Source organism: Lepidochelys olivacea (genome assembly GCF_965140295.1).
Source record: "Lepidochelys olivacea isolate rLepOli2 genome assembly, chromosome: 9".
NCBI classification, from domain to species: domain Eukaryota; kingdom Metazoa; phylum Chordata; order Testudines; family Cheloniidae; genus Lepidochelys; species Lepidochelys olivacea.
The window spans coordinates 17820948-17840211 of record NC_140419.1 but is presented as its reverse complement, the minus strand read 5'-3'; the positions used below and the strand labels follow the sequence as shown (position 1 = coordinate 17840211).

The following is a 19264-nucleotide window of genomic DNA, read 5'->3' as shown; positions in this document are numbered from 1 at the left end:
GAACACTGTTTAGAAGTGCACCGGCACGACTCAAGCACTGGTCTAGCCTTTTTGGTACTCAGAGTTTTGACATTTTTACCATGATCTCTGGGAGACCATAACTGGGAAGAAACTGGATTGGTTGTTGGATTCATCTTCAAGGTAAATATTTTCTGTTTGTTCTGGCCTTGAACTAAAGTGCCCACCCCTGAACTAGCATGTGGCAAAACTATGGACCGTGGGCCATATCCAGCCTGCAAGCCATTTTAAGCTGGCCCGCGAGCTCCCGCTGGGGAGTGGGGTCTAGGGCTTGTGGGTCAGGGGCCACACCATGCGGCTTGGCCCTGCTCTGGCCGGGGGCCGCACCATGCCTACCCAAGTTACCTACGGTATGGTCCCACTCCAGCTCCTATGCGCTCCAGTGGCCCCCTCTGGCGCTCCAATGGGGGCTGCAGGGACGGTGCCAGCAGATGGGGCAGCGTGCGGAGCTGCCTGGCCTCGTCTCTGTGTACGAGCCAAAGAAGGGACATGCCACTGCTTCCGGGAGCCACTTCCGGGAGCCAAGTAAGCACTGCTTGGAGCCTGCACCCCTGAGCCTCTCCTCACACCCCAACACCCCCTGCCCTAGCCCTGATCCCCGCCCCCTCTCCAAACCCTTCAATCCCAGCCCAGAGCACCTTCCTGCACCCCAAACATCTCATCCCCAGCCCCACCCCAGAGCCTGCACCCCTTCCCACACACCTGCCCCAGCCCCGATCCCCCACCTGCCCTCTGAAACCCTCGGTCCCGGGCCAGAGCGCCCTCCTACACCCCAAACTCCTCATCCCCAACCCCAATTTTGCGAGCATTCGTGGCCCGCCATACAATTTCTATTCCCTGATGTGGCCCTCAGGTCTAAAAGTTTGCCCACCCCCATGCTAGTATAACACTTCTAAGCTAATCAAGAGTCTTCCATTGGAATGATGATGGGCTTTATTCATGTGGTATTCCACCAAGAATGGGAATGATTTTACAGATTTTTATTCCACTTCAGTGATCTATTACACGTCCACTGAACTATGACATGCACTAAAGTCAGCTTATTATGGTTCAGGGCACACATTAGCCCTACAGGGGTGGTCAGTGAAACAAAGGCCCTAGTATATATGGCTTTTAAAAAGAAGAAGTTGGTTACATATTGAAGATAAACATTATAACCCTGGGATTTGTTTTAAAAATTAGGTCAGAGACATGAGATTCTCTTTATCGTCTATTAAAAATTGTTGCAAAAACATATTAATATAATACCTTTTACTTCTAGAAAGTGGGTAATTAACGTGTTCCATAAATCCAAGCACTGTTCTTTATATTTAAATCGTAAATGTGTATGAGAACTCAGCATATCATCTTCTTTCTGGAAGACTTCAGTCTCTCATGGAAGGGGTTCATTTCTTAAGTGAATATATTTTTTTTTCTTCTGCAGAGCCTTTACATCTTGATGTAAGTGCCATCTTTTTTCCCCAAGTGTTTCTTTTTTGATGACAAAACAGACTTTTTTGTGGATCGTCTCTGTTTTTATCTAATTTTTTTCTTTTTTATTATTTTTCTTTTATTTTCAAACCAAATTTTCAATGGAAAATCAAAATATTTTCAGGGTGGGAGGGACTGATGAAAAGTAGAAATTTTCCCCTGAAAACTGTGATTAAAAGTTGTTCTGGCCCGCTTTCCCCCACTCCCAGGGGGAACATTTTCAAACCAACTCCACTACAGGACATTCACAGAGCTGGTGTGAGTGGCATTAACTAAATTTCTGAGAAAAAGAGGCTTCTTCAGATGGTTCCCTCTTTCACATGTTTAGTTTAGAAAAGGAGATCCATTCAAGGGAGAAAGCCACCTTCTCCTAATCTGAAATAATAAATAGCTGAAAGTAAGAAAAAAAGATTCTGGAGACTTTAAAATCAGCAAGGGGATTATGCAGTGATCTACAGTACTATGACAGGTTTCAGAGTAGCAGCTGTGTTAGTCTGTCTCTAAGGTGCCACTGGTACTCCTTTTCTTTTTACAGTACTGTGTGATCATGTGTGTATGAAATACATATGCATGTATTCAGAATCCATGTGTTTACAATAATACATTTAAAACCCATCATGTTTGACTCTTCTACATGTATATGACAATATAGAATATGTAAGGGTCATATAGAAACTATATGATACATGTGGAAGTGGGTTTTACTCCTTTGTTTCAAGAATAAAAATTAAGGTGGCAGGATTAAAAGATTTTATAAAGCGTCTGTTATGGATTGGTTTGTGTGTGGCAATATTGGCTCTACATAAATTTTCACTATTGAACTTGCAAACATCACAATTATTTCTTGAAGTGCGCACATCTTGTTATTACAGATGGATCAATAGTCTTGATAACACTGAATTTTTGTCAGACCTAACCTGGTAGACTTGTAATGTGTCCGAGAATTTTTGTCATTTATCTTGCAATGCACGAGACAAAAGTGTTTGCAACCTTGCATAACATTGAATGTGGAAAGCAGACTGAAATATATCATGTGGCAGGGATTTTTGACGGGCCATGAGGGGGTAAGTTTGGGTTTTTATGCATAGTATATGAATCTGCCGGTTAAAATCCTGAACACTGTGTGTGTTCTAAGAATACAGAACAGCCCATGAGGCTTAAATTTGTGGTAGGCATGTTTTATCTAGTCTCTTTCTGATTATTTATTTAGCATTAGGTAACCTAATTCCTTTATTGAGTTCAGAGGACAGATTAGCAAGGCACAAAAAGCAGGAGGAGGCTTTCTAAATGAGAGAGTGGTTACAGGTCAGGGGGCAGAACCTTGGCAATTGTAACTTGACATAGCTTGGAGCTCTGGCAATTTACACCCATTAAGGATCTGGCCCTAGAAGCGTTAAGCACCAGCTGAGGGGGAGATGGCTATAGATCAAAGCAGTGCAAGATTCACTGTGTTTTCTTTTATTAAAACCACTCTACTTCGTGTGCCGGATTAATGTTGATAAACTTCAGAGAACAGTATGTTTTAAGGAGAAATGTGAATGAGAAGAGTAGGTTTCTTGGCACAGCAGGAGGAGGAGGAGGATTTCCTGGTGTAAGAGAGAACTGGGAAGAAGGCATGGCACATATGCAAGTGTTAGGACAGAGATGAAGGAAATCGTGGGTGGAGCATACAGAGCAAGAAGGAGAGGAGGAGGAGGAAGAGGTTTGTAATGACACATTACAAATACTCCTTAAAAGGTGTAAATCACAGCTTTTTCATGATGAACAAGAAATAAATGTATTTACGTTCCTAATACAAATACTTGACAATCAAAAGGAAAGACAATGCATGCTTAAGGACTTCCGCATTCAAAGCATATTTTTGGAACTACTCTTGGATAATATCAAAAAAATAAACGTGAATTTCTCAGAAAGTTTAAAAAGAAAGTTTTTGTTTCAAATCACAGAAAAAATTAGACGATATAGGGTAATGTCCATCAGTCTGTCAATATTTAAACCTCTAGGAGGTAGTATAATATTGCCTATTCCTCAAATAATTTTTGGTAAATGATCACATTTTGGTAAATGACCACTGGCCAGTCTTCAGTACTCATAATGTAAATAGAATTGGAGACTGTAAAAGAAGGTTAGCGTGTGGGTCATTATTAGCGTTGCCAACTTGGTAATATTTAAAAACCAGACACTCCAGCAGAAGTGCAGTAACCTCCCTTGCCCTGCCTCTTCCCCCTGAGGCCCCAGCTCCTCCTCTTCCTCCTCCCTCCAGGTCACTTGCTGCTTTTCCCCTCACACCCCCACTGCCTGGGTCAGGAGGGGCTTGCCTGAGGAGCTGGGGCTGGGAGCTGCAGCTGCCCAATGTAGGTAGGAGGCAGCCTCGGCTGAGTAGGGGCTGACGCGGGTTAGTGACCTAGCTCCTCCCTGCCTCCCCCGCCTGTCAAACTGGACTTTGAGTGTCTGGGTGAGTAGATCTGACGAGACACTGTCAGATCCCCTTTTCAGCTGGACTTTCCAGTCGAAAACCAGGCACCTGACCGCCCTAGTTATTGCTTGTTACCATCAGGCCTTATCCAGATGTCTGGTGGTTAATGGAAGGAAATTTCCTGGAACATGCCTTAATGTTATCATGCAAGACCTAAGGAAAAAGGTATAGATTTCACTGCCAAACTTCACCAGGCCAAATATTAGGCCCAGTTAAATCAAGGACAAAACTCTCATTGACTTCAGAAGGACTAAAATTTAGCTTGCTGTGTCTTTTTAACTTAGCATTGTTTTCCAATACTGTTGAGGATAAAGTGAAACTTCTTTTGTGACCCATTAGACAATGTGTAGAGCTATCGAGAAGTTGGTTGTGGTGAGTTTGCACACCCTTAGTTTCATTTTGTGTTTCTGATTTCAGAAAACTACAAAAATAAAAGCAAAACGTATTCAAAATTGCCAACTGTAGCCAGGTTTAGTGTGGGTGGGTGGTTTCTACAAAAAGCTATGTCAGAAAATTCATCTTAAATTCATCAGAGGGTTAGCAGACTTTGGTAAAACTTAAAATGATCCTAGCCCAAGGTTCAGGTTTGTGACAGGTTCCAACAGCTCTTTTATGGGTATATGTAAAATCCCCTTCTTTTTTACTCCTTTGAAGTACTTTGTATTTCTGTTGAACAAAATCTAATAAATAGAGTTTTAAAAGGGAGGTTTTTTCCCCTCAGAAACACTGAAGTTTCTAACATTAAAGTCATTTCCCACTTTTGCAGCTAGGATTACGCCTTTCTGTTTTTGCCCAATCTTGTCCCCACTCCTCTTGTGTTCCCTCAGCTCTTGCTCTTTAACCTGAAAATAATGTGAACAGCCCCTTATAGTGCCAAAACCACTGTTGCTTGCGGAACTGTCACACTCCCAGGTATTGAAAGCCCACTATGTTCCTTAACCCCGGGTTTCCACTTAATAATGTGCTGAGTAGCTCTGCTGTGTCAACAAGCCTATTCAGGACTCTCATCCCCAAATTTAAAAAAAACCAACCTCTTCATGCAGACTTTTCCTGGCATAGAATACATAAAAATGTCCCTACATGGTATTCTAGATAATATTAACATTTCAGATCCAGCAGTAATAAGACAAAAACATCACCCAAAAATCTTTTGTGAAATATGTGAGACGTGGCAATGACCCAAATCCACATGTGCTGCTTTTCATTCAGTTTTCTATCCCACCAGTATATTTTACAACTTTCCCATTTGGAAAATGCTTCCTTAGGACTTTTTTTGTCCATGAGCCCTTTCAACAGGCCATGAGTAGCCTGCTATTACCATTCCCTGCCTCAGAAATTCTAATTCTGAATATATGAATAAATGGGTAGAGAAAAGCCTTCTTAAATAGTCAGTACCAATAATGATTAATTGTCACAGTTCAGGGCAACTGCACTTCTATCCCTGACCATGGTCCCTCAAGAGCACCCAATCTAGGCTCCTGGTTCCTCAGCAGTCACCTCTCTTGGGCAGAGACCCACATCTCTCTCTCTCTCCCTCCTGACCAGGGTTTTTTCCGGGCTGCACAGTTCCCTCCCTACACTGTGATATCCCCAGCAAGCCAGCCTGCCTAAACAGGCCAGTGTCTGCACTTGGCTTTCTCTTAGAATGCTATGAACAGCAGTAATTGTCAGCAGTCACAAATTGTAACTCTTTCTAAACAAGCACACTTGTCCTTAAGGTGAAGGTATTACAGAGAAAACATAAAAACAATAGAAGTTCCTGTACTCTTTCTATCAGAGTCACCCATCAGTTTTATGGGGCCTCAGTAGGCCAAAGTCCTTCCATCCCTTCCCAGGGACTCTCCTTGTACAAAAGGTCCTGTCTGTTTGCTGGATCTGAAAGAATCCAGTTTAAACTCAAGCTGTTCATCCAAAAGTCCTTTCTTGGTCTGTTGGTCTCTGGAGAATCCAGTTTGAACCACTATATGTGAACCTCTGCAGGTTGTGGTACTTCCCTGGTGGCATTACAATCTGAATGAATTTGCCTAATCACCCCACTGTCCTTGGTTCCTGGAGGAGCTGTATGTAGCTGAGGCCTGGCCTGACATGAGTAATTAACACAAGGAGGCCTCCGTTCTTGGAAGATACAAATAGGGAGGTAAATGAATCATCAGGTTGAAAACAGAACGTTTGTGCTAAATAAGATAAGTAAATAGGTCAGTAGGTTAAAAAAGGCAGAATGTCTGAGCCAACTAAGATAAGAGGGAGAAAGCTCAGGGGACTGTTTACTATGAACTAGATAACAAGGGGCAAAATAAGTTAGGAATGCAGAGATAAAATAAAGAGGAAATTGAACCATGGACAGCGGGTGGACAGCACATGTTGCACAGGGATTGGTTCCTGCAAAATAACCAATCCAATCCAAAAATGTGATGCAATGTATAGTAAATGCAATAAGATTGTAATGGATATAAAGTGAGAGGGTTTCTGTGTAACTTTGGAGCTGCGATGTACCCTGCACCCCGCCCCACTGTGTCTGAGTCTGATCAACTCAGTGTAGCACTGCTGTATGCCAAATAAAGATACCTGAGTGACGAAGGCAGCAGTCGAACTGAGTTTTTTGGAAGCCAAGTGGAAAGAGGTCTCAGGAGGAATCCTAAAACTGTGGTCACGTTCTCCCATGGAATTACATATATTCCCTGGCCCACATTGATATAATTTTAATACAGTCAGATCTCCCAAAGGTATTTCAGGAAGTTACATATCTGACACATTAATATTGTGGTAAGGCAACATCAGGGGCTCATTTTGTTAGGCACTGTACACAAACACACAGGAAGACATAGACTCTGCTCTGAATTGCTGAATATCGAATGCAAGACATAAGCAACAAAGGGACACATCCTATTTCAGGAGGCTCTAAGGAGCAGCTCTTAGTTGCTTCTTCACCTGGTAAAATCAGAAAGATGCACAGTGTTATTGAAGGAAGAGACAATTTAGTCAATGCCTCCTTTGTGTTCAGTGTCTAATTTATATATGCTATTTCCTGCTACAGATGTAAATGAATGTACCATTGAGAATGGTGGCTGTCAGGACCAGTGCTGCAATACTATTGGCAGCTACTACTGCAGATGTCCAGCTGGCCAGAAATTGGGCGAAGATGGAAAATCATGTGAAGGTAACATTCTGCACTGTCTCTCTTTCCTGATAAAAAATCAGAGAACATCCTTGGAATGAAAACTGAGAGAGTTACCTTTTATCTAGAGCCAGCTGAAGTGCATAAATTCAGAATCGTCAAGAGTGCAGATCTTCTCCTGTGTGGATTATGAAGATGTAACTCTAAGAACACTTCAAAGGGTTCTTATGAAAAATGTATCATTTTGCCCTGGATTGGTTTGTGCCATGTTCTGATTATGGCATTTCTATCATCAGTTTATAGATCTGAAGAAACTGTACACAGTGGAAAGTATTTCATCCGTTTCTAAAACAAAATATGCTTATCAGAAAGTACACATACATTTCTGCACTTCAGTTGCAGTTCCACAGCTACAGATGAAGCGACTAAAATAAGATTTGAAATCACATGCTACATAAACTCATTTGCCTTCTTTCTTAGGGAAACATGAAGCCAGATTCCTTGGTAAGATCTGGGTTGAATTTCATCCCTATGCAAAGGGCCAGCTTCAAAATAGGGTTTGCATGAGACTTAAGTGCTACATAGGTCTTATTTCACCCTTCTGCACATGGCTGAGTTTTATCACGGCTGTTCTGCAGCACTCTGTTAACGTACAACAGCGTAAACCTGTCTAACTGGCCCATTAAGCCAGGTTCAAAGCTATTTTGCATCAGCAAACTGATGCAAAGTAGTTAGTGTACCGGTAAATTTGGCCCATAGAGCAGTAGGCTATAGCAGGTGATGGCCTCCAAAAAGGTTTAGTTTATTTCTGAGGTCCCATGTGATCTTTCAGATGTGAACTTAGAAACCACCAGCTAAAACTCTCACTCATGCATGCACACGTGCTGGGACAGGTTATTTGCCGAGCTGTTGCCCTCTATCTTGTGTGGCTGTATTTCCTTGCTGCAGTAAATAAATAGTTGAAGCTCTTTTGGTTCCTTCAGGATGAAATGTGTTTTATGTATGTAGATTCTTGCAAACCATATTATCATCTTTCACAGCATGAAGACATTTCTGATAAGATTGTTTTCCCCATTGTACGCAATTGTGCAAATTCCTCTCTGCCAGGATTTCATTTTACTTTTGTCCTTTGCCTCCTGATTTTTAGTTAGATACATTACCGTGTATGTCCCAGCTGTTGTTATATTCTTTACTGTATCTCTATAGCTTATTCAGAAACACTGTTTTCCAGACTGGAAGGTTGTAGGATTAGCTTCCACAGCAAGCTATCAGTTGGTATCCAGCTTGACAATATAAATAAGAACTAGATGGGCATTTTCTTTTGATTGAACTGTTTTTTTGTTGTTGGGTTTGTTTGTTTGTTTGTTTGTTAACTGAGGTCCTATGTGCTTCCCTTTGATGGATTTTTATATTCCAAATACACAAACTCAGAAAAAGTGTACATAATTCAAAGAGTTTTACTACCTTTCTTCAGTCTCCTGTTATTATCTTTAGTGATTCTTCGGAAATGTTTCTGTGAACAAGTTTGTATGTGTTTATATTGTTGAATACTTACAGTTTTCAGATTTGCTTTAAAGTAATTAATTGAGCTTCCAGGTAATCCTTCTTGTATTGAAAGCAAAGATTATGCATCTTACTCCTAAATTGCTTAAATATAACAACACAGTTTTGCAAAAAGAAAAGGAGTACTAGTGGCACCTTAGAGACTAACCAATTTATTTGAGCATAAGCTTTCGTGAGCTACAGCTCACTTCAGTAGCTCACGAAAGCTTATGCTCAAATAAATTGGTTAGTCTCTAAGGTGCCACAAGTACTCCTTTTCTTTTTGCGAATACAGACTAACACGGCTGCTACTCTGAATCACAATTTTGGTGAGAGCAGTAATGAGCTAGTTATGTATGTCTCCTCCTCAAATGTGGCATTACATTCTTTAAAAGGTGAAGCTAAGGATGTTTGACTCTCCTGTCAGGCATTTCCTTATGAGCAATTACAGAGGAATGCGGTGGTAGACCTTGTGAAGCTTATTTAAAACAATAGAAATAGCATAAGTGTACAATTACAGTGTTCACCATTGAAATCTTTACAGTTTTTTCTTTTGTTTAATGATCATTAAAACATTAGTTATTTATTGTAATAAGCCAGTGGTTTTCAACCTTTTTCATTTGTGCCCTCCTAAAAAATTTCAAATGGAGTTTTGGGCCCCTTTGGAAATCTTACACTTAACCTGTGGACCCCCAGTGGTCTGCATTCCACAGCTTGAAAACTGCTGTCAAGCCAATGGAATACCACAAGTATAGCAGGCATGATCATTACTTGCAAACAGCTATTGTAAAGATTTTAATCCATATGTTCCTGTAGCCACAATACCTTCAGCTGTGACTTCATCAGGTTTAACAAGATAAGTAAGTTTCTACTTGGTCCTTGTTGGATGGGAGACCTCAAAGTAAAACTAAGAGTGCTTTGGGAAGTGATGCTGATAATTCAGGAGGTGGTACTCTACCCCTTTAAGTTGGTCCTGAGCCAATGCCCATTCATGATGCTACGTTGCACTGTGTAGACGGAGGTGACATTTTGCAGATGTGGTCTAAAACTGATCACTTTGTTGTCATTAAAATTACCATGGCATTTTCGAAGAGCAGGGCTGTTAGTCAATTTGATTACTTATATTCTGTTTGCCTGAATTTCCTCTGCCATCTCAGTTGCGTATCGTATTCAGTTTTAGTCCTAATTTACAGCATAGCATTCCTGTATATTGAACTGCTTCCATGCTCCATCCCCAAAGTGCTTTTACTTCCCTAATGAGTGAAGTGATTGATCACTACACATTTTTAGAACACTTTGAGATGTGTTAGGATGAAAGCTGCTGTACAAACGTGAAATTTAAATATCGTAAAGGCATAGCATAAATAATGTGGACATTGTTATTTCTACTTTAGAGGATAATTACAGTTTTGGTCTTAATATCTTCAGAAAGAGAACATCGCCTGCCAATAAACAGTAGGGATATCATCAAGAAGTAGGTCCCAATTTCTGATTTTGTGTTATCCATCCATAATAGTGGGGCTGAAGAGAGAGGAGAGAAGTGGGTTGTAACTAATTTACTAATCCAACAGCACAACAAAATTTACCATCGTCCACGAAATTGTTTTAACAAGATAAAAATCTGAGCAGTTTTGGCAAACCATTGGCCTGATCTTATAAGGTGCTGAGCAGCATCCTCAGCCCCTCTTAGCTTCAATGGTAATAAAGATGGACAGTGCCTTGCAGGATTCAGGCATACATGAATACAAGCAGTATAACAGTTGAAGAAAGGTGAAATAATCCTAGAACAAGTTACTGTGTTCAGCATTAACTAAGCCTTCATAGCTTTTTCCCATGGTTCTGTTGTTCATTAACAGTGCTGCATGGAGAATGAGATTGAATGGCGCTGCATGGAACTTTTAGTGCCGAAGATTCAATCATGTAAGGACCATTTTTTAGCCAGTTGTGAGATTGTAATGACAGGATATATAATCCATAATTATATACAATACTTTGCATTACCTTACTGAACAATGCTTACATCTGGCAGTAAATTGCAGTATGGTGAAGTAATGCACAGCTGAATAAAAATGCCAGAGGAGTGGGTTGATTAGCCTTTCAGAACTAATTCTGCATCTGCTGTGTTATGACAGTTTTATCTCCCACATCCCCAGACAGACTGACACTGGAGAATTCAGGATTTCACGTCTGACAAGCAAGGAAATTTTTGGCTTAGATATGTGCACATAACAGGTTTTGACATAAAAGTCAACCTTAACCCGCACTCTTCAGGTCAAATCTGGGTCCCATTGAAATTAATGGCAACACTTTTTTGACTTTAATGGGGAAAGGATTTAGCTCTAAATCACTGGGAGACTAATGAGATGAATTCCTCTCTGGCATAATTTTAAAGTCTGTGGAACTACTGTGTAGATGAATGTGGTCCAATAATTCTGGGGCAAATTCTGTTGCCCTTACATTAAGTAGTACCTTACTCTGCAAGTAGTATAGTTAATTTCAGTAGATGAATTTGAAGAGTAAGATTGTACTCATAATGACTAAGGGTGGTGCAAACTTTCAGGTTGTTTACATTTTGTATCACTGTCTGTACTTGATTGTGGCGGAGAACCATTAACTCAGGGGAGGCAGTATGGCCTAGTGAATGGACTAAAGTAGGACTTGGGAGACCTTTAGTTCTGCCGCTAGTCTGCTGGGTAAACCTTGGGCAAGTCATTCCCTGGCTCTTTGCCTCAGTTTCTCCATTTTTAAAATGGGATTAATGGTATTGGCCTCCTTTTGTAAAGTGCCTTGCGATTACCTGCTGTAAACCACAAGAAGAGCTAAGTATTATAATTCTGTATACCACAAGAGTGCTAATTATATATAACAGTAAGAAAAAATAGTCTTTTCCAAAATGCAGAGTTTCAAAATTCCACAATATCAATATAATCTAAATTCTGACTTGTAAAGTATGATGAGCTAAAGCATGTGTTTACATGTGAATAAGCTACAGAAGTCAGATAAAGAGGTCATGACCCTATGTTAACCCTCTTTGGTAGGCTGTCATTTCTTATTTATATCATCATGTTCTCATCCATCAAGACCACTGTAGCTAGAGACCAGTGAAGTCACATGATTAGCTATTGACAAAAGGGAGCTTTTGTCTTACCAATTAGAATAATATTCCTCTCCTTGTAACTTGATCAGTGGACATCCCTGGGAGTTTTTGTTAAACTTCTGAGCGTTGGCAGATTTCCTGACCTTTATAAGATATGACCTCTGAGACTATTGAATTATAGGATAGTTATTGTCTAACTCTAAGACCACCATTGTTTACCCTAGTAATATAATAGTCATGGATGTCAAGTGATTTATCTTGATTCTATGTCTGAAGAAAACTCTTTAAATAGAGATTCCAAATAATAGCTAATAGCTTAATTTAAAAAAATAAAGGATTTGTGTAAGAGAGAGAAATTATGTGTTAAAATGTCCGTAAACATTAATTTATGCTGTTAAATTTTGTGTTTTAGTCATAACTTATTCTTTGGCCAGAAGAAATCCTACATTTTGCTGTTGAAGTTCAAAGTGCTGATTCTGCATTTTCGATTGATCTCCTGACCTTCCAGTCACCATTCCAAGCAGTGTTCCTCAAAAAAATGTAAGATCCTAATATTTGGTGCCTCTAGGGAAATGGCCTGGGGTGAAAGAGAAGAAAAGCCATCGGGCCAGTTTGTTCTCTGTTGCAGGGTCTCTGCTCAATATAGGATGAGACATGAACCCATTGGCGGGATTCAGGATGCTTTTACAATATCCAGTCTTGTTAAATTCCCACGATTTTCACTCTATTCTGTGACAAACCATGACTTAGCTTTATGCTTAGCTCAACTCAAGAGCACCTCGATAGAAAAAATACAGCAAATATAAAAGATACAATATAGGATGAAAAACTGGCCTCTTCTGAATACATGTGCAGCAAGTGCCGGTTACCAGCATCACTCAAAACTTCCTTAGTGACTATGCTAAAGGACTCCCACGTACAATGGGGCAAACTGACCTTCTTTTATCCCCTCAACTTTAAAACACCATTGTAAGAAATAGGCACAGTGCCATGGATCTGCATCCGGCTCCTAATGACTATGGTACAGGAAAAAGAATCTTGAAAAATAACAAGTTAAAACATCAGCTGATAAATAACAAAGGAAAATCAATTGTAGGTCATTGGACATTCTTTTAATGGGGTGGGATGAATTGATTGGATCCTGATTAGTTAATAGCTTAAGGCAGGCAGAAACCTGAGCTGAAGGTTGCATTGCTAGATGAACACTTGAGGTACTGTCAGAATTTTAAAGAAAGCTGCAGTTTGGTTTGGTCAATCCCTTCTAATTTGTTGCAGCATTCCAAACCTAATCCACTCAGTCACATGCTCAGGGACCCCATGAACCTTGCTCAATCCACATCTACACTACAGGAAGTATAGTGGCATAGGTACAGCACTATAGCCATGCCAGCATCATCCCGTAGTGTAAACATAGCTTACAGTGATGGAAGGGTTTTTTCTGTCTCTGTAGGAATATCATCTCACTCAGTGATGGTAGCTAGGATAATGCAAGCATTCTTCCATTAGCCCAGCTGTGTCTACACTGGGAAGTAGGTCGGGATAACCACAGCATTCCGGAGAATGAATTTTTCACACCCCCTGGGCACTGCAGCTATTTCAACCTAAATTTTAAGTGTAGACTGGGCCTGAATCATGCTAAAATTTGTCATGTACCAAACGACAAACTCACAGTCATTTCAGAACACATATATGCAATCACAATTCTATTTTTGCTGATACCTAAGATCAGTAGAGAACGTAAGCTTTTACTTCACTTAACCTGTGTTGGGCACACAAGGAAGAAAGCCGGAATTCCATCCTTTTTTGTAGCAAGGGTGCAACCCTGCTTAGGAAAACTGCCTGATATTATTAAACCATTGGGGTTATTGTAACTGTTTCATTTTGAATTGTTTTTAATTATACTAATTTACATTTCCCTTGAGTTGTTTGTGACTGTTGTTAGAAGTTGCTTGAAATGCTTTAGTTAGATTCAGAGAGTTAGCTGGTATATATCTGAAAGCTGATGAGTGCCAGAGTCGAGAGGACTGGTCATGGTAAACACTCTGCTAGCAGCCATCCTGTTATAGCAGAGGAGGTCTAACACATCTGCTCCATTGCTTGTAAATGCAATGGCATTGCAAAGGGATCGTATCGCCGATAACCACATAAACACAATATAAATACGTAGGCAGATGAAAGACTGAGCCCTATTTAGAGTACATCACAAAGGTTTAGTCTCAAGGTGAGAAAGGCATGGGTGCAGTAACTGTAGCAAAGTACAAAGCGTAAGAGACATTTTCTTTTGTTTCACAAGGCACATATTAAAAAATGCCCCTCTACTCAACATAGAATACAAGCCTAGGAACTATCAAGACTCTTAAATTGCAAACCTTTGTTACAAATGGTAGCTGTGCTTTCTTCACCAATTTTTCTAGTCACTTTCCCAGCCAGCCTCAGTCTTGTCTGGATTGGGCCACAGCCAACAAACCCTCACCAATACCCAAGGTTCTTAGAGACAGTGGTCATTTCCATTATACCAACTGCTTAGGAGAGGGCAGAGATTTAATATCATCAGCCTGCTGAAGATGCCACAACCTGTAGCATCTTTCTAAGTCCCTACCAACCTCCTTGTACATGCTGAACAAGAAGGCTAACAAGATAGACTCCATAATACCCCACATAAGAGATCCTTCAGGGTAGAGGAGCTGCTCTTTCAGATATCTCCCTGAAAAAAAGAACAGAGTCTTTAAAGAGTGAATCCATCCACCCTGGATAAGTCCTTGATTGACTACAATTGAGGAAATCTGAGGATTTCAGGTACTTGTCAAAGTTTTCAACCAGTTTTTCAAAAAATGGGAGATTTTACACAGGCCAATGGTTAGCAAGATGGTCAGTGTCGAGAGCAAGTTTCTTCCCAGAGGCTTTGTAATAATAGCATCATTAAGAAACATCCAGTATTCTGCCCCATGAAGGGAGATGACAACCTATGCTACTATTTCCCCACTGTCTTTGTCCAACGGGTCTGACTTGCATGTTGTAGCCCAGAATTCCCCTTATGCCTCCAGAACATCAGATTTAAGACCATCTATACCTCAAGCAGAGAAAAGTCAGTGTTTGTCAATTTAAGGCCCTGCTCTTTCATTGTAGAGGCAGTTTATATGATCCCAAACAAAAATCTAGACTGAAAATTCACAAGACACTTCATCAACAAGCTTCACACTACATCTAGTTGTCAAATTACGGCAGGGTATGGCAGAAAGAATTTGGTTTGATATGTAATATTGGTATGTGACACATCTTCATACAGTGTATCTTCTGGTATGTTAAGAGCAGGATATGCTATATAAAGGACACTTATGCATAGTTCTTGGACAACTGACATCCTGTGTCACACTTAACTTATTAGATGAATTATTGATGACGTGTTTGACAGAAGAAAAAGGGGAAAAAATTTCCAGAGATCATGGGCCTCCCCAACAAAAGCAAGTCTCGGTTCCCATCTCCACACTCTCAGCTGCTCAAGCCTACATTGTGTTGGAGAGCTAGTCAATGCTGATTACAGAGGCATCACATGGACTGGTTCCACTAAGCTTCTACATTCTGTAACTGTCCAGGAGGATCTGAGAAGCATCATGTGGACCAGTGATAGGCAACCCGTGGGCCACACACAGCCCATCAGGATAATCCACTGGCGGGCCACAAGACAGTGTTTACATTGACTGTCCGCGGGCACGGCCACCTGCAGCTCAAAGTGGCTGCGGTTTGCCATTCCCGGCCTATGGGATCGACAGGAAGCAGTGGCCAGCTCGCCCCTGTTGCCTGCGCCGCTTCCTGCAGCTCGCATTGTCCAGGAATGGTGAACGGTGGCCACTGGGAGCTGCGGGCAGCCGTGCCTGTGGAAGGTCAATGTGCAGATTACCCTGATGGGCCACAGGTTGCCCGCCACTGAGCGTGGACTATACCAGTCAGGAGGAAATATTGAGCTGGAACTATAGACTTTCTTTTGTCTGTGGAAGGGACTGGTTTCTTAGAGTTGGGGAGAATGGTGATCATTCACTACGTATTTTTTTCTGTGTCCAATTTATGCATGTGTGAACTTGCACAAAAAGTTTGTATGAAACATGCTTGTATGAAAAGTTGATGCTGTTTTACACGTCAGCTTTGACATTTAATTATTAGGACTGTAATGTAGCTTAATTAACTAACGTATAAAAGTGATTTGAGTTTTTCAGTGAAAAGTGCTTTATAACAGCATACAGGTGCTATTATGTTCTAGGCCAGTGGTTCCCAAACTTGTTCCGCCGCTTGTGCAGGGAAAGCCCCTGGCGGGCCGGGCCGGTTTGTTTACCTGCCGCGTCCGCAGGTTCAGCCGATCGCAGCTCCCAGTGGCCGCAGTTCGCTGCTCCAGGCCAATGGAAGCTGCTGGAAGCAGTGGCCGGTACGTCCCTCGGCCTGCCAGGGGCTTTCCCTGCACAGGGGGTGGAACAAGTTTGGGAACCACTGTTCTAGACAGAATACAGTATTTAGTTTAAAATTCTATGAAAAAAATCAGACTCTAGAAAAAATGTTTGTAGGTGTTTCTAGGACACTAATGATGATTTTATGATTAGCTGGTTTCTAACATTTATGAATAGTTTTGAAAGACAGGTTATGGAGAATTCAGAGTAACAGCCGTGTTAGTCTGTATTCGCAAAAAGAAAAGGAGTACTTGTGGCACCTTAGAGACTAACCAATTTATTTGAGCATGAGCTTTCGTGAGCTACAGCTCACTTATTGGTTAGTCTCTAAGGTGCCACAAGTACTCCTTTTCTTTTTGTTATGGAGAATGTTAACATTGCACTGTGCTGGTTGACAATTATTAGGATATTTTAAACCAAGGAAAAGAAATGCAGTATTGTTGCGGCTGACTAGTGTGAATTAAAAGTTGGGTAATCTTTTCTGCAATTATGAAGATACGATTGTGGTTGTCAAGGAAGAAAATGTATTCATACCTTTTTTTTTAATAATTGTGTTGGAAGAGTTTTGTAAGCCTGAAATTGAAGCTCCGGTGAAGGTCTCCAAAATTCATTAATAGCAATATTGTGCTGAATCAAACATTGTGAATATTTAAATAACAGCTTGCTTTTAGAAAGGTATTTACCAGCAAATAAAAGCATCTTATAAACAGCAGATGAATCATCTTCATCTTGAACAGGTCTCAAATGTAGATTGAAACTTAATAACTCCAACCTGGTAAGAAAGGTTTAGAAACTTCCAATGAACATTGTAAACAGAAAATGATAAAACATTTTTTACACAGTTCCCCAGTATATGTGCATATTTGCCTTTCAGCAGAGAGTATAGTGTAGGAAAAATATTTCTTTTTCTGTGGTTTTGCCTATTGTGCTATGTAAACAATGACTAATGACAGATACAGAGCTATACGGAAGTAGAACTCTGGAGAGTTTGTTATGTCTCTAGTTACTGGAGAGAAACTAATGCCATTTTTCACTGGGACTACTAATAAGAGTCTCACTCTTTAGTGAAACATCCCTGGGTTGAGTGTGATATGCCCTTAATAAAGTTTTAAAATGATGCATGATAAAATCTAAAAGAAACACAAATCTGTCAACACTTTCATTAAGAACAGCAGCCCAAAGGAAATGATCCAGATGGAACTGTCAACAAGATCATAATAAGCTTCATCTTTCCCTACGTTTCCTGAACAGATCAGTGGTTTGACCGATGTAGGGCTTGATTATTTAAAATCCAGTGACATGGCTACTTTGGTGGTTTTAATTGTGAGTGATTAGGACACCTTGAAACACATTGCACACGTGCTCATCTGTTCTTTGAGAAAGCCCTCAGCAATGCTGTACTAATGGTTACCCTTTCAGAGGGGATTTCATGCAAATAGGAGTGTGCAGAGTCAGCTAATAAAAAAGGGACATCCAAAGAGTTAATCTGACAGCTATAGTGTTAGGGAACAAGAGGCAGCATTCTGCTTTTGCCATTATCCTGCGTTAGAACCAGTTTCTGGAAGTTCTCTGTATGAATGGACTTTAGGGTTAGGTTCTGTTAATGCTGTAATGGCATAATGTCTCCCCTTCTCTTCCCTGGATCCCAGAGATGGCTCTCTGCAGGGTCTTGGGTATGTATGTCAGGAGAAGTCAGGAGCAAGATTAGGTCCGACTAGGTGATCACAATGGTCCTTCTGGCTTTATAATCTATGAAAGTGGGCCAAGGTGACATATGTTGTTTCCCACTCACTGAGAATCTACTCAGGAGTTAATACTTAGCCTGGGGTTATGTTGGCTCCTGAGAAGAGCCCCATCTGCATTGTGGAACCTTATTGACGAGGGGCCCCAGGAACTAGTGCCTGCAAGGAAATCCCAGTGGAGTAATTCTAAGGGGGAACTGGAGAAGATGAACTGTGCCCTATGGCTCCAGCAGATTCTCAGAGATCTGTGAAGTTTGGGGGTTGATTTCCCTGTTACATCAATGGGAAGAAGAGTCAGATCCTGCCACCCCATCCCTCTCCCCCCTCCCAACTCCTGCTGTAAGTAAGAGCAAAATCAGTTTAGAGATCTTTGAAGTGTAACTGCTGCATTATGTGAGCGACTCACACTTAATAAAATAATTTTGATTGACAGCAGTTGTACCAAATCTGTTTGTACCATGATGGCTTATGCGCCAACTGGTTTACAGCACAAATCCATCCACAAAATGACATAAGGCTATTTACCAACTGAAGTAGGACACGTTTGTGACAAACAGCATTCGCCTTTCAGACACATACTGAAGTATATACTGAAGCTGAGGACAAATCACATTATGAGGGCCTTTGTGTGATCATAGTGCTGTTGTATATCCTACTTACTGTGTGATAAGAGGAACCTCTCTACCCACCATGCTGTTCTGAAGCCACTTATTGAGCTCAGCAAGAGGGCTGTTAACAAAAAGAAGATGTTTTCATAAGATGCCTATTTTTCTCTATTTTTATTCCATAATTATTTCCTTTCAAACGGTGTCATGTCCTGCTGAGAGGAGGTACTGATGGACACCTTTCTTGACACCTTTTACCCTCACTATCTGAAGATTTTGAATTGTACGGCGTTCAACCGGCCATATCACACTGTCTGTTTTCAAGCAGAACTCTCTGTTGACTTCCTGCCAGTTGGGAGCGGATTCTGATTTGAGAAGTTTTTGTTTAAAAATTGATGGCATGACAGGGTCCTGTAGCTGCTTCTACACACTTCACATTAGAAAAAGTTGAAAATAAGGTTGAATCAAATCTGCTGGTGACAGTGAAAACTTTGACCCACTTGAATTTAAGACGAGTCTTCCTGCATGTGGAACTTCCGTGAGTGTTTAGTTGTCTTGTTTCAACTTCTCATGGTGCGTAGACAAGCCTTCTGTCGTGGGGGTCCTCTCCCCGCTAGGGTGCCTCCTCCTGGCCACTCTGGGGATTAGCTCTTTCCAGGTACAACATCCCCCCCTGCTGTTGGCTGTACACCTGCTACCTCCCTCTCTCTCTCACCGTCTGCGACTCAGGGTGTTCTGTCTTTGTGACTTGGCCCTCCTGCCA

At 41.1% G+C, this 19264-nt stretch overlaps 1 protein-coding gene across 1 annotated transcript in view; it reads left to right on the top strand.

Annotated features, from left to right (window-relative positions):
- The window catches only part of LOC311526720 (uncharacterized protein), a 297707-nt gene that overhangs the window by 179144 nt on the left and 99299 nt on the right, over window positions 1-19264 (top strand). The window contains exon 5 of the mRNA XM_084640019.1: window positions 6999-7121. Coding sequence (XP_084496145.1) covers window positions 6999-7121 — 123 coding nt within the window. The remainder of the gene's footprint in view (window positions 1-6998; window positions 7122-19264) is intronic.